The sequence below is a fragment of the Corvus kubaryi genome, unplaced genomic scaffold (genome assembly GCF_017639235.1).
Source record: "Corvus kubaryi isolate FWS band 111438036 unplaced genomic scaffold, C.kubaryi_AGA036_p1.0 split2-37374, whole genome shotgun sequence".
NCBI lineage: Eukaryota > Metazoa > Chordata > Aves > Passeriformes > Corvidae > Corvus > Corvus kubaryi.
The window spans coordinates 4,375,411-4,388,369 of NW_024582082.1; the positions used below are offsets into that span (position 1 = coordinate 4,375,411).

The 12,959-nt window shown below is 41.2% G+C and overlaps 1 protein-coding gene across 2 annotated transcripts in view; it reads right to left on the reverse strand.

Moving 5' to 3' along the window:
- Window positions 1–2,274: 2,274 nt before the first annotated feature.
- Window positions 2,275–12,959, reverse strand: part of SPOCK1 (SPARC (osteonectin), cwcv and kazal like domains proteoglycan 1) — a 284,117-nt gene continuing 273,432 nt past the window's right edge. For both annotated transcript variants that reach the window (XM_042014523.1, XM_042014522.1), the window contains 2 exons: window positions 7,814–7,951; window positions 2,275–6,835 (listed from right to left, as the gene is read on the reverse strand). In XM_042014523.1, coding sequence (XP_041870457.1) covers window positions 6,645–6,835; window positions 7,814–7,951 — 329 coding nt within the window. In that variant the 3' untranslated portion in view covers window positions 2,275–6,644. The remainder of the gene's footprint in view (window positions 6,836–7,813; window positions 7,952–12,959) is intronic.

Genomic DNA, 12,959 nt, shown 5'->3' on the forward strand with positions numbered 1-12,959 from the left:
TCCCCCTCATTCACAGCTTACCTAAATCTGTTGGTTTCACTGTTTCCTTTCTCTTTCCAAGACTACAGGAAACCATCTCTTCCCCCTGCCTTCTCACCCCCTCTAAAAGAGCTGGTCTCATTCCAAAAATGGGAGTGTTCAGAAAGTCGAAAGCCTATTAATTGCTCTCTGCCTCTTTTTAATCTATTCAAAAAGCTGTATGGCATGCAAAGCTGTTGTGACCTGATTTTTCTTTTTTAATATCTCACCCTTTGACTGTCAGTATTTAAGGAAAAATGAAACTAATCATCAGTGAAGGCTGTAATGCTGCTGTTTTGTAACTGCTGGAGAGCTCAGAAGAAAATTTTGTAAGAAAGGGTATAAAAGAGGGAGAGAGAGAGAGAGAGAGAGAGGAGGTGTGTGTATAAGTGTATGCCTGCATCTCACATTACAGGTTTCTCAGAACAAACCAAAAAGTATATTCATTTGCAAAATAATATTAGTAAGATAAGGAAAATATTTGTATCTTGAAAAACAGTGAAAAAAAGGGCCATTTTTGTAACTTTGTCCTGAGTGCTCCTTTCCATGTAGAGGGATGACCCCCCCAGTATTGCCCAGCCTGGCAGATTTTTTACTGAGGATGCAAAGGACGGTCTGCACTGTCCTCCAGGTAAGATTTGTCCCTGCTAACATTTCATCTTAAACCCCAAATGACTTTTTACTATTGCTGGAGCAACAGATTTCAGCCAGAGACACTCTTCAGTAGGGAAGCAAGGGCTGTATCTCCTGGCAGGGAATTCATGGAAATTAGTCTGAGATTCTCCTCTGAAAATGGAGGACAGAGTCATGGAAAAGCTAAATATAAATCTATGCAGCTTATCAGGACATGACAGGTGGGATATAATAATCTACTATGAGTATTTTAATGTATGAAACCAAAGTACAGCATTAAGCCCAGCACGTTACAGGGGGGAGCAGCAAAGTATGGACGATAAAACACAAGCTAAACCTTATATTAGGCATGGAAGGAATTCCCAGAAGTGGATACCTCAAAATTCCAGTGGGTATCCCACTCCCAGGGGGGTCTAAAGACATATATATATATACACACACATATAAATACACACATGCATATATTATATACTTATTTATATACACATTTGTAATTAGAAGGGAGTTGTGTGTGTGTATAGCTATGCATGTGTAATACAAAACAAAGCTTGCAAGGTGCCTGCAATTTGAAAACTAGAAGGAATATTAAAAAAAAATAGAGCTCCAATCATCAACCCTTTCTGACAAGTACAATCTCATTTGCAACTCACACAACTTTAAGCTCTGGATTTCTTTTGCTTTGCTCCCAGTGCTCAGGGCCACACACAGCATCTGACATCTGGAACAGCTGAGACACTTCAGCACAGAAGATCAAACACTTCAAAGAGTCTCAGAGCGGTTTGGGAAAGGGAAAACCCAGTTGTTCTCAGAGTCAGGTAAGGCAATGTACTGGAAGGGATGTGTGGTACCCATAGTAAAAATAAACTAATGAATGCAGGCAATTGAACTGAAATTTCAGGCAGGTTCTGACCCTTGATGACCCAACTCAGCCAACGGTGCATGGGCAGATACATTATCAGAGCATACCTGATGAGAATTGTGCAAATGGTTTCCTGTTTTCACCTGGTACTTTTTAATATTCCACATACAGAGAAAAGGTGATGAAATAACATTTTTAACTCTGTAATTAGCACTGCAATAATGCTGCCTGTTTAAATTAATTAGTAATATTAAAGAGAAGCTCTAATTTAATTACAGAGACACAAACCCAGGTTCTTCTAAACGAGGATGGCTTCCCACCAATTGTATTTAATATAATTTTGCCTTCATTTATCATGTAGATAATGGCCACTGCAGAGTATGGCTGTGTTTGTGGAATTGCCCTGGATACCTTCAGAAGAGACAGAAAAACATGATAATTTACAATCTGGGGAGGAAATAGAAATGAAAGTTTCCCCCTCTGCCCTTGCTAGTTCCTTAAAAATAAATTTTAATGTAATTTGAAAAGTTCTGATTTTGGTACAGTTATTCCATTCAGTTTGGTTTCATTTCTGCTTCTAAAAAAGGGGTTTCTGGAGACCTTACATTAACTCCACAGATTACAGCTGGCATTGAACAGGGATATAAGTTATGATGCAAATATAAAGGAGCATCCATTTCCATGTATGATTAAATGCTGACTCAAGGTAGTGCAGTATTTTTGATCCCCTAAGTTTAATAAAATTCAGGACAGGCAATAAGGAGTCGCAGACAAATTAAAATTTATTGAGACAGACAAAAATGCAACTATTTCAGACTACAGTTAAGCATTTACAGTTAACCAAAGGTAGCAAAATGCTCACATTCCACTTAACTCCTTATGGAAAAAGCATTCAGAATTTACTATGCAGTTCTACTTACTATGATAGTCTACATCCATCTACAGTAGGGACATCGAACTGAAACACGTAATATTTGGATCTCTCCTTACAGATCTACACATTGAACAGTAACAGACATCAACAGCATTGAGAAAAGTATAAAAAGACCAAAACCCACCTACTGTAGAAAGGGCTTTTTGATGTATAGTAACTGTACAAAGCAGTCTGTGGATGAAAGGATGGGATACAGGAGGTACTGCGAGAGAAGCCAACAAATGGAGGAAGCGAAGCTTGAGCGACCTGGTGGTCTGGGTCAAGTGGTGACCTTAGATCTACGTCAGTTGCTGCTTGAGGGAGAAAAGGCTACAAAACTCCTAATATCAAAATATTCCCATGCCAGAAATGTACACTGAGACTAACAGACTAGGCTGGAGAGGCAAAGAGAAGCATTCACTAACAAACAGTGTTGTTTTAAATATAAACTTTACATTTTCAATATAAACTGTAGAATAAATATTAAATAAACACTTCAAATGGTTTAAAATAATAGTACAGAACAGCTTAAAAAAAAAGGCAAAGAAAATGAAGAGGATTCTTTGTGTTCACAGCAAAGGCCAGTAATGACCCAAAAAACCCAGCTGTGCTGAAATCCGAACTCAACATTTTGATTTAACTACAGTAGTTAAAAGAAACACAAAGCAATGGCTAACAGTATCTCATAGTCTGTAATATGAAAAGAAAATGAGATTAAAAATTGGTTTGTGTCTCTACAAGAACGGGACAACTCTGATTCCATTTGGTTTGTGTCTCTAAAAGAATTGGACAACTCAGATTCCATTTTTCACAATGAGAAAATGTTTGGAAGGTCAATGACTTGATTCAGATGGGAAGTCCTGCTTTGTAAAAAAAAAAATAAAAGGAAAAAGAAAGAGAAAGAGAAAAAGAAAGGAATTTAATTAAATTAAGTTGGAAGCAAATTAAATCCTTTACAAAGCATGAAGAATGGAAGGGGCTCGATCTGGAAGAGCACTGGTTCTTGGTAGAATAGCTGGTTTCTTTATCACTGTTTCATTAAATAGAAGATTTTCTTAATGCATCTCCCCAAACTGGACACACACATACATATGCACACACATATTTGTGCATAAATGTATATAAACAGACACACAGAGATATACACCTGTATATATATAGGCTGCAGATCCCCCACCACGGGAGGATGCCAGTGGATCACAAAAGGGCTTTGCTAAACAGCTTTGCAGGATTTGGGAACTTGGTCTCAAAGCAATCCAGAGTCTGAGCCGCCCTTCCAAGCACAACAGCCTGTGTGCCCTGCTCCTGCCAGGCTGGGACCGCTGGGATCGGGCACTGCTGCCCTGCAGTCCCGTGCAGCTGCCCCAGGCCATAAAACGGCACATTTCCCATGCTGGCTCCGAGTCAGAACACTTGCACAAGTCAAACAGGTGACTGAACAGTCACCTGGAGAGGGGGTCTACCTGAAACCAGGCCAGCAGGCTTAGAACAGTTGTGTGTATTTGTGTTTCTGGGTGCAGGGAGATGTGCTACCGAGGCCACCCCAGCCAGCCAAGGCAGCTGCCCTCTCGCCAGGCCGTGCTGGGCAGGGAGCTGTTTCACTGGGACCCACCCCATGTTTGAGCTGGTGAGTCTGGGAGACAGCAATTGGTTTATAGTTAGATATAAACCCTTCCAGCTCTGATTTGGAAGCATCGCATGTGAAAGATCACAGCCAGGAGACCACCAGTGGGTGGTGCTGCCATGTCTGCTCATGTAAACGGAAAGATGTTCACATTCACTTTTGAGGGCTTATTTAACAGCTTTATTTTAACCATCTTGCATGTTTCCTTGTGACACAGCCTGCCACAGCCTCAGACCTGGTACTGCCTGCAAGGGCTTGGATTGACAGGCTTTACCCTGGGGAGGTGCTGGGCAGGAGAAGGGGTTTGCTCTGTGACCTTTGATGTAAGGCATAGTCCAGGATAAGCTGTTGTGGAGGGACACAGGACTGCCAAAAAACCCCCTAGCTCTGTGGGGTGAATGAGTCCAGTCAGGAGGATAGGCATAATGAGCCAATTGTGGAGCTCAGATTTATGTCAGAATGAAATGGCAGCTCTGTGCCTCAGGCAGGTCCTGCACAGGACAGCAGAGCCAGACTCATAGAGTGTGGGGTTAATGAAGAAAATACCAGAGGAAAACTAGACAGGACGTTTGAGAAGGAACCTACTGATGGTGTTCAATTGCTTCTCACAAAATCATATTTGGGGGGACAAATGCTGGATTATCTGCAAGTTGGCAGGATTTCTGTGAAGCAAATAGAAAAAGTGTGTGTGTGTGTTTGTGTGCTGTGCAGCTCATGGACAGTGATTATTGAATATATTTTTCTAAAGCTACGGGAAAACCAAAGGGATTTGTTTGAGGCAGGGCAGATTGCAGGCCTTTTGCAAATGACTGTGGTGGCAGATTTTTGGGAGGATGCAGGGGCGTGAAACAACAAATTCCTCATGGTTTTATACATCCTTCTGCATTAATGATGATTATGTAGGCTTGCTCTTTGTTTGCAGGTCATTGATCTGCATAAATAGGAAATGCAAGAAGAGAAAACAGGAGAGCCCCTGCAGCACATGGTGCCTGAAAGGAATTCCACTTCTGATCACGTCTGAAAGCAGAGGTCCTACTCAGAGGGCTGCCAGGTGTGCACTGGCTTTGGAAAGGGCTGAGAGCCAACACCCTCAGGCCAATGTACCTAAAAAACTGACTTCTGCCAACCTGTGCAGTATTTTCCAGCTTTCAAGTGACTATGTAGTCAACCATGTTGTGACTCGATGCTGTCTCCACCTCTACATACACTACTACGAAAAAAAAAATCTAATTAGTCTTTGTTATAAGAAACACATTTCTTATTCTGCAAAATAACTCACTGGCCAACAGGCAACTGCTAAAATACTTAACCTGCATCCTAATGCAAGAGTGGGGTCAAGGTTCCTCTTACTGCTTCAGAAAACAGCAAAAGTAACAAAAGGTCACCACAGCACATTACTGCATCCAAGAACTGCCATGGGAAAGGACACTGCAAATAATTTAATGTCAATATGCTCTGATACAAGAGCTTTGAATATATGGGAGGTATCGAGGGAATCACAGATTGGATTTTAATACTATTCTTTTTTAGGAGTGTGTATTACAAGTGTGCAGTGTGTCACACTGAGCCAAGGGGTTCTGCTTTTGAAATATCACCACCTAAAGCTGCTTTTTTAAACAGGCTTCTTTACATTAAGTGAATGACAGTTACTTTTGAGAGTTTGTGTCTTCAACAGCATTATAACTTTGGAAGGAGGGGTTGCTAAATGGAGAACAGACAGATCTGTAGTGTGTGATCTGGAAGCAGAGGCTGCCTGTGTGTTGTTAGTGACCCTCCTAGTGCAAATGAGCTCAGACAGAAGCTGAGGAACAGCTCTGGAGGTGGTTAGGATGCTAAAAATTCACACAACACTTTCCCTTTAAACGCTCTGAAATGGAGATGGACTCTGTCCCCTGCCTGTCGGGCTTGGTCCATGATAGCTGCAGGTTCCCAGCATCTCTTAAGATCAAGGCCATGTTCCTTTATCAAATAAAGAGTGAGCTGATCTGTGTCCTGTGCCCTAGTGGGAATTTTGCCTTCAGTGTGAGCTGGACTAAGCCTGTTGAACTCATTCATGTAAGGAAGAGAAAGTCCTGTCAGTGGGTTTCCTTCTGGATTAAACCCCTGGTACTGGGCAGCCACTGTCCAAAGACACTTATTCTTTACTGGGGCATTATAAATATGGACTAGAAAATGAGGCACCTGCTTTTCCTTCTTCATGAAAGAAAAAACTGTTTCTGATATGATCCAGGTAACAATTTATGACACAAATTCTCTGATATTCTAAGCCTTTGTATTGGTTTGTTGAGCCCCTTCCAGGATTCTTTCACAGGATGGATTTCATAAGTGGTGCAAGTGAGGATTAAGACACGAAATGGTTTTAAAACAAAACTCATTGCCCCTGTGGACAGAACAAAAATCCCCCAAACCAACTGAACAGAAGCTGTACTCCAAACAGTCCTTGCTGGAAATAAAGTTGTCATCCAAATTAAATTGACTATACAAAATTAAACTCAGTAGAGAGGGAATATTTGTGCCAGGTACTCTCAGATACAATTGCAGAGATATGATGTGAGTTGCAATATTGTGCAAAACATGAGTCCTCATTATGATGGGCACTACCATATATAACCAATTTCATCATCCTTATCATCATCTTCATCTTCATCATCTTCATTAGCTGCTCTTACATGAATCTTCAGTTTCCCTTCTTTGTCTTTTTTTGTTGCTTCAGGTTCCTCTTCCAAATCATCCAACAATACAACAGATCCACCACTGCCAAAATCCCCTGAAGTTTCTTGCTCTTCTTCTGAAACAGGCGAGCAGGAAAGGTCATTTCCTCACAGAACACCAAATTCCACATTAATCACTACCCTTGTCATGCAAGCCACTGTCATTTGCATTGTTATTTTAAAAATTCATTGGTTTAGCTATTCATGAAACAACCTTTAAATTTCAATTTTCATTCTGAACTGGGATAAATACGTATCAATTGACTCTGAAAAACTTTCTTGCATAAATGGCCCCTATGCATTGTCCTCATCCTAGAGACATGACTGGAAAGTTCCAGATCGTGGGCATGCAGGCCAGAAAATCATTATTCCTTTGTAAATACTTGAATTCCATCACAGCTCTGTAAACCAGGCTAAAAATATTCCAAAAATTATTTGAGTGCATTAACTTCACTCTGCAAATGTAGCTCTTAAACCTAAGATCTGTGGTGTGATTCTGGGCATCCTGGATCTTCTAGGTCTTTTTTCCTTCTCAAAAAAGAAAGCTGCACTCACAACCATCCCTGAAGCACTCTGAAGCAATGCAGGTGAAATCTTCCTTGTCTAGGCACAACAGCTAATTGGTGATTTCACTTACCTACATAATATTGTCCTGTCAGCAATTTCATTGGGCTTGGTTGCTAATGTATGCAATTTTACACATTTAGGCCTTCCATTGTGCATTCCAGAGTATACAGAGCAATATATTTAATAACCCCACAGAGCAACCCCAGACCCTTAATTTTAATATCACTAACTGCACTTTCCAGGCTGGTAGCAAAAATATCTTAACAGTGGTTATTGCCTGCTAACTTGTGCTGCACCCCTGCAGTCCAAAGGACCAATGAGGGATATACCATTTGTAGTCTGAATAGGAAAACAGAGGAGCACTTTGAACTGTGGTACTCGTGTTTCCCTGTTGTCCCTTTTGTTATCTTACTCGGTGGTACAGCAGTGGCAGGGCTTACAGCAGTGTTAATTCCCTCATTGTCTGAGGAAAGCACATCATTACTCACCACAGCTGACTGTCCCTTGCTTTCTGGAGCCAGCTATCTCATTCCCATACTTATCAACACACCAGCACTGCCCCGTGCTGCCATGGCACTGTGTGGCTTTGTAATAGCCTTCTTCATTGCACCGGGGGATGAAAGCACCTGAATAAAATATAAGGTGTGCTCAGTAATGCAATCCTCTGCAGGAGCAAACACATACACAGGGTATTATGAACTTAGCACTTATATACATGAAGATCTTGACAATGTTGGCAAGGAAATACATGTGATTATCGGGTGCCTGAAAGGGGAAGGAAATTACATCTGTTTAACTCTTTTCAGACACCCTGGTCACAGTGTATAAATGTTTGTTTGTACCCAGCACACAGAGAAGGGTGTCATACACTCCTAGAGAGAGGTTCAGTCTGTCTCTAACTGACTGATATTCCCACAGAGCCTTTTCAAACTTAACTCCTGGTTTTAAACTTTTCTTCCCAATTGGATTATTACCCCAACTTCATTAGTTCTGCATTTCCCTTCCATTTGCACTCCTTCAGTGTTTATCACGAGTCCTTCCACAACACTGTAATTATCCCTGGAAGGTATCTGCCATCTGCTTACTATCCATACTAATCTCAGGCACATCCCCAGACTTACTGAGAGTTCCCATGTATAAAAGAAGAAATCATGCACAGGCTTTACAAAGAGGGACAACAGGCTTTGAATCAGTAAGTCTTCAGATTTGGAGCCCAAGATTTGTCTCACAATAAAACCAATATAGTTCAGCCTTGTAGAGTGTGGTTCATTCTGGCTTCTGCAGACAGGGGAACTCTCAGGAGAAACCTGTGTTATTGTTCCCACCATTTTCAGCAGATACAGCAAATGTACTTCAAGATGAAAAGCCCTCTTGTCCTTCGAGATGAATTAGCTTTATTCCCACTGGAGGTCAATGCATTCATTTTTTCCTTCTTTGTCAATTGCTTCAATTTGAAACATGGCATAAACACACCCTTGCCCCCAAATTTCTTGTCTCAAATGATTTTTGAGAAAGTGTTTTTCTCCTTTGTCAAAGATACCAGTGATTTACTGGTGATTCAGTAAAGTTTTTTAACTAGTTCCATGTGTAGCATCTATTCAGACAGTACATGTGTCAAAGGGGCCACTTCCATTACATTTCTCCCAGGAAAAATGAATGAGAAGGTGCTGCCCAAATGTCATGAGATTTCCTATATAAAAGACATAAAAGTGGAAGTCAGTCTGTCTCATGCACACAGAGAGCTATACAAAGTGAATCTGAATATCCAAACTTGTTGCTCTGCAGATCTTGCCTCATGTTTGAGTGCTGCTAATGCAGGTCTGGAAGGTGAGAAGAGAAACCTTTGAACATCTGCAGAAATCTTTGTATATCAGATCAGTTCTGGAGACCACATCCATGAGTGAGAGTATTTTAAATAACGTCAGAGCATGATCTTATAGCAGGTTTGCTAATAGGTACCACCATTATGTTCATGTACAAATGCTAAAGACTATCAAGGACTCATTTTCACTGTTTACAAGACAATAGTTCTAATAAAAAATGTATGTATTTGCCTTTGCAGGTTTTTGTAAGTTAATGCTCAGTGTTCAAAACTTTATTTCAATACTGATTAGGAAAAGTATTTTTTTTCATATTTCTGCTCATGTCCTGTCACTGGTAAGCACTCCAGGTGTTCATCAAGCTATACACAACCTTAGGAAAAGTGCTCAGGTGCTCACTTTGAGCTGGTGTAAATCAGCATAGCTGTGCCCATGTCACTAGAGCTGCCCTATTATATCTGGTGAGCATCTGGCTCCAGGGAAGGATCAAAGGGGGGACCTCAGGGGCATTACAGGGTGAGCAGAAATCAGCTTCTGCATCTTAAACAGTCTCATGCTTTCTCTTTTCCTTGGGCAAAGCAACCCTTCCCTTCTTTGAAACAGGCCTTTTTGCATAGTTTCACTGTTTCTTGTAAGGCATGAAAATGTTCCACACTGCCTATAAAAGCTTTATAAGATTTAAAAATAAATTATGGCCCAGGCTCACTGCCAACATAACTGTGTGTGGAATAGATTCACACTTTGGGTCACAGTGAAGAGTGGAAGGTACTTTTCCTTCTGCGTGGGAAATTCGTGCCAATTTGTATGTAACACTGGAGTTTTAAATATTTAGCTATGCATACTAATGCCACGGTATTTGCCAGCCATCAGAGGGAAGATACAGCATGTCCTCTCCAATGTGTCAGGTGCAGGTGATAATTTGGAGAGGATAGAGAGTCGCTGGGAACAAGTGTTGTACAATGTGATGATTCTCCCTGTAAATTGTACACAAATCAGCCTGTTTTCATTAGAAATAAGCTGGCTACAAGCTCTGCTATCCTGGAGCATGGCACCTAGACAGCCCATTTTCTGGGTTTGGCATCAGAGAACATCTGGCTTTCCTCTCCAGAGGTTCTTGCACAGACAGTGCTTCCCCACGAGCCTCGACCCCACAAAATGTGAGTCACTGCGGAACTCCCCACCAAACTGCCTCAGGCTACTGAATGCTGCCTCCCCATCTCCCTTTGTCCTGGGAAGGATTTAATTACTCCACAGAAACTTGAACAGCACTCTTGCATCTGTATCCTCTTTATGGATCCAGACCTATACCTCTTTTTTTTTGCATAATTTCCTTATCTATATAATACTCCCCTTCCTTAGGGAACATGAGGAGAATAGTTATATGCTAAAGATAGTGAAGCACACAGGTAAAAGCCTGACAGAATTAAGTGCTAGCCAGCACACAGCTCCTGGTATTAGCTGTTATATTAGCTGAATCCACAGGGTTGATGCAGGAGAAAACAGTGACAGGAGCAGAAATTTATTACTTTAGTGATGTGGGAGAAGCATTACCAGGCTGCACAGTTGTATGCTCTGAAAGTACAGTCTCTGCAGTTAATTGTGCTCTAGATAAATCTGGTAGGAAAAGATGAATAGTGCTGTTTACTTTTTAATTCAGTCTCGTGGGATGCTAGGCTTCATTTGAAAGCCTCCAAATTCAACATATCTAATGGCAATGGCTTTGAAGTACTTTGTTGCAACTGTCAAGTGTTTTGAAAAATATACAGAGAAGAAAATATCAAAAGTCATCATTTTTATCAATGGATACAAGTTAACAAAAACATTTTTCATGTTACTACCCGGACTGTAAGTGCTGTGCTCTCTATGTCAGGGTCAGAGGAGGAAAGAGAATAATTAAAGATTAGTTTCTCTGAAAATATTAATCTCTTCTCCATCTTCACTGTTGCTATAAGTCACGTGTATGTTTGGGCTTCCATCTGAATGATTTTTCAGTCAGTGAAAAGACAATGTTTTCTGCTGTATAAATAGCTCTGATATCAAATTAAAATCTTCCAGACAGGTGTCATTATGCAGGAAGACTTTCAGGGTAGGTGAAGCAAAGAGTTCCTCTTTATATTATAATTTTCTAGCTTGTGGAACAACCTGTGCCTGACACCTTGATTTGTTGAGCTTTACTACTTTCATTCTTCTTTTATTTTTTTTTTAATACAGCTGACTAGAAGTTATCTGTGCTAAGGGACCATTCTTACTGCTTTTACTTTGTCATTTTACTCCTGCTATTGTGATCAGATCCCAGTGACATGTGCTACAACCACCTGCATGTTGAACTACCTGCAATCCAGGCATCATTCTTCCCACACACCAGAAAAACTACTTATGTTTCAACCTAGATGACATTTATAGCACACAGAAAATAACAGCAAAGCATAAAATAAATATGGGATAGTCAAAGCTATCTATTAACAACTGGGCTTCTTATTCTTTTAGGTGGCTTTGAAAATCATGACACCCATGAGAGAGAGAACACTGTGACTTCCTCTGCCACAACATTCCCTTGAACACAAATGCAGAATATTTGCTGAATGGAGCACACACACCCCAAGTGATCAATCCTCCCTTTGCTCCCACAGCTACGAATAGCAGGAGCTGTAACTCTGAAACATCTTAATCTTCATGTGAACTTGCTCTGAAAGGTTGATGGATCTAAACCACAGTCCCTGCAGCCTTTGGGAATGTTTATTCTTAATTTAAACCAATGAATCTGGGTTGGGACTGTTCACAAGGCACCTGAAGCTTGAGTCCAAATGGCAGTGGCATCTGGGAATGGCCGGATTTGGCAGAGTTCTGTTTGCAGGGTCTGCTGTTGAGTATGGAGGAACCCCAGCCTGGAATGTGAGAGGCACCTGAGCAGCACTGCAGCACGAGCTGACACATCCCTGTGCTGCAGCTGGTGATGCTGTGGGATACCTGACATGTTTTCCATGGTGGGCCTGACAGCTGGGGCTGAGGTCAGCCATCCTCCTCAAGGGTGAAGTGCAGGGCTTGCTGTAAATGGGGGCTTTCATCTGTCCTCTGCAACTCAGTGGTTGGGATCTGTGTGCACAAATGTGCTGGGACACAAGTTTCGATAAGATACCAGCACACAAACACCAGGCTACACATCACTGGGTGATTTTAGGGTAGGGAATTAGTCACCTGAAATTTTTTCAGTTCAGCAACCTGATTTTTTAGCAATTAATTGGGAAAATGCCAGATGGGGATTTATTTAACCTAATTTTAGATATCCATCAGAGCAATGTGAGTCATGAATCAATTCAGGCTCCCAACAGGCACGAAAGAGAGGGACAGGCATGACCACATCTTACAGCATGAAGCATCCTGGAGGCTGCCTAAAATGAGATTATATGAATTCCTGTTTTCATTTACACAGAATATACTGAAACATTTTAAAGAGTGATTAGGTGAAATTGAACCCCAAGGAAAGCCTGCATTGCGCCATAGCTGCAAGGGAATATGAATGCATTGCCTATGCACCTTCAGTCACCCTTCAAAAATGGGAGCCCTGAGTATCAAGCAGCCTCCCAGCACTTACTCTGACCTGTGAGGTGATAAGGCAGTATTAAGCTCTGTGCAGACAAGGCTCTGCATTTCTGGAGAGCAGTAAATTAGTTCTGAACCTGTTGCCACGCTGACACCTGTTCTGTGTGTTGCTATCTCATTATTTGTTTAATTTCATAGTGTCAGGCCTACACTCAGTGCTGCATATTCCCGACTCAAAACATTAGTCTCTAATTGAAAAACCATTACTGCATAT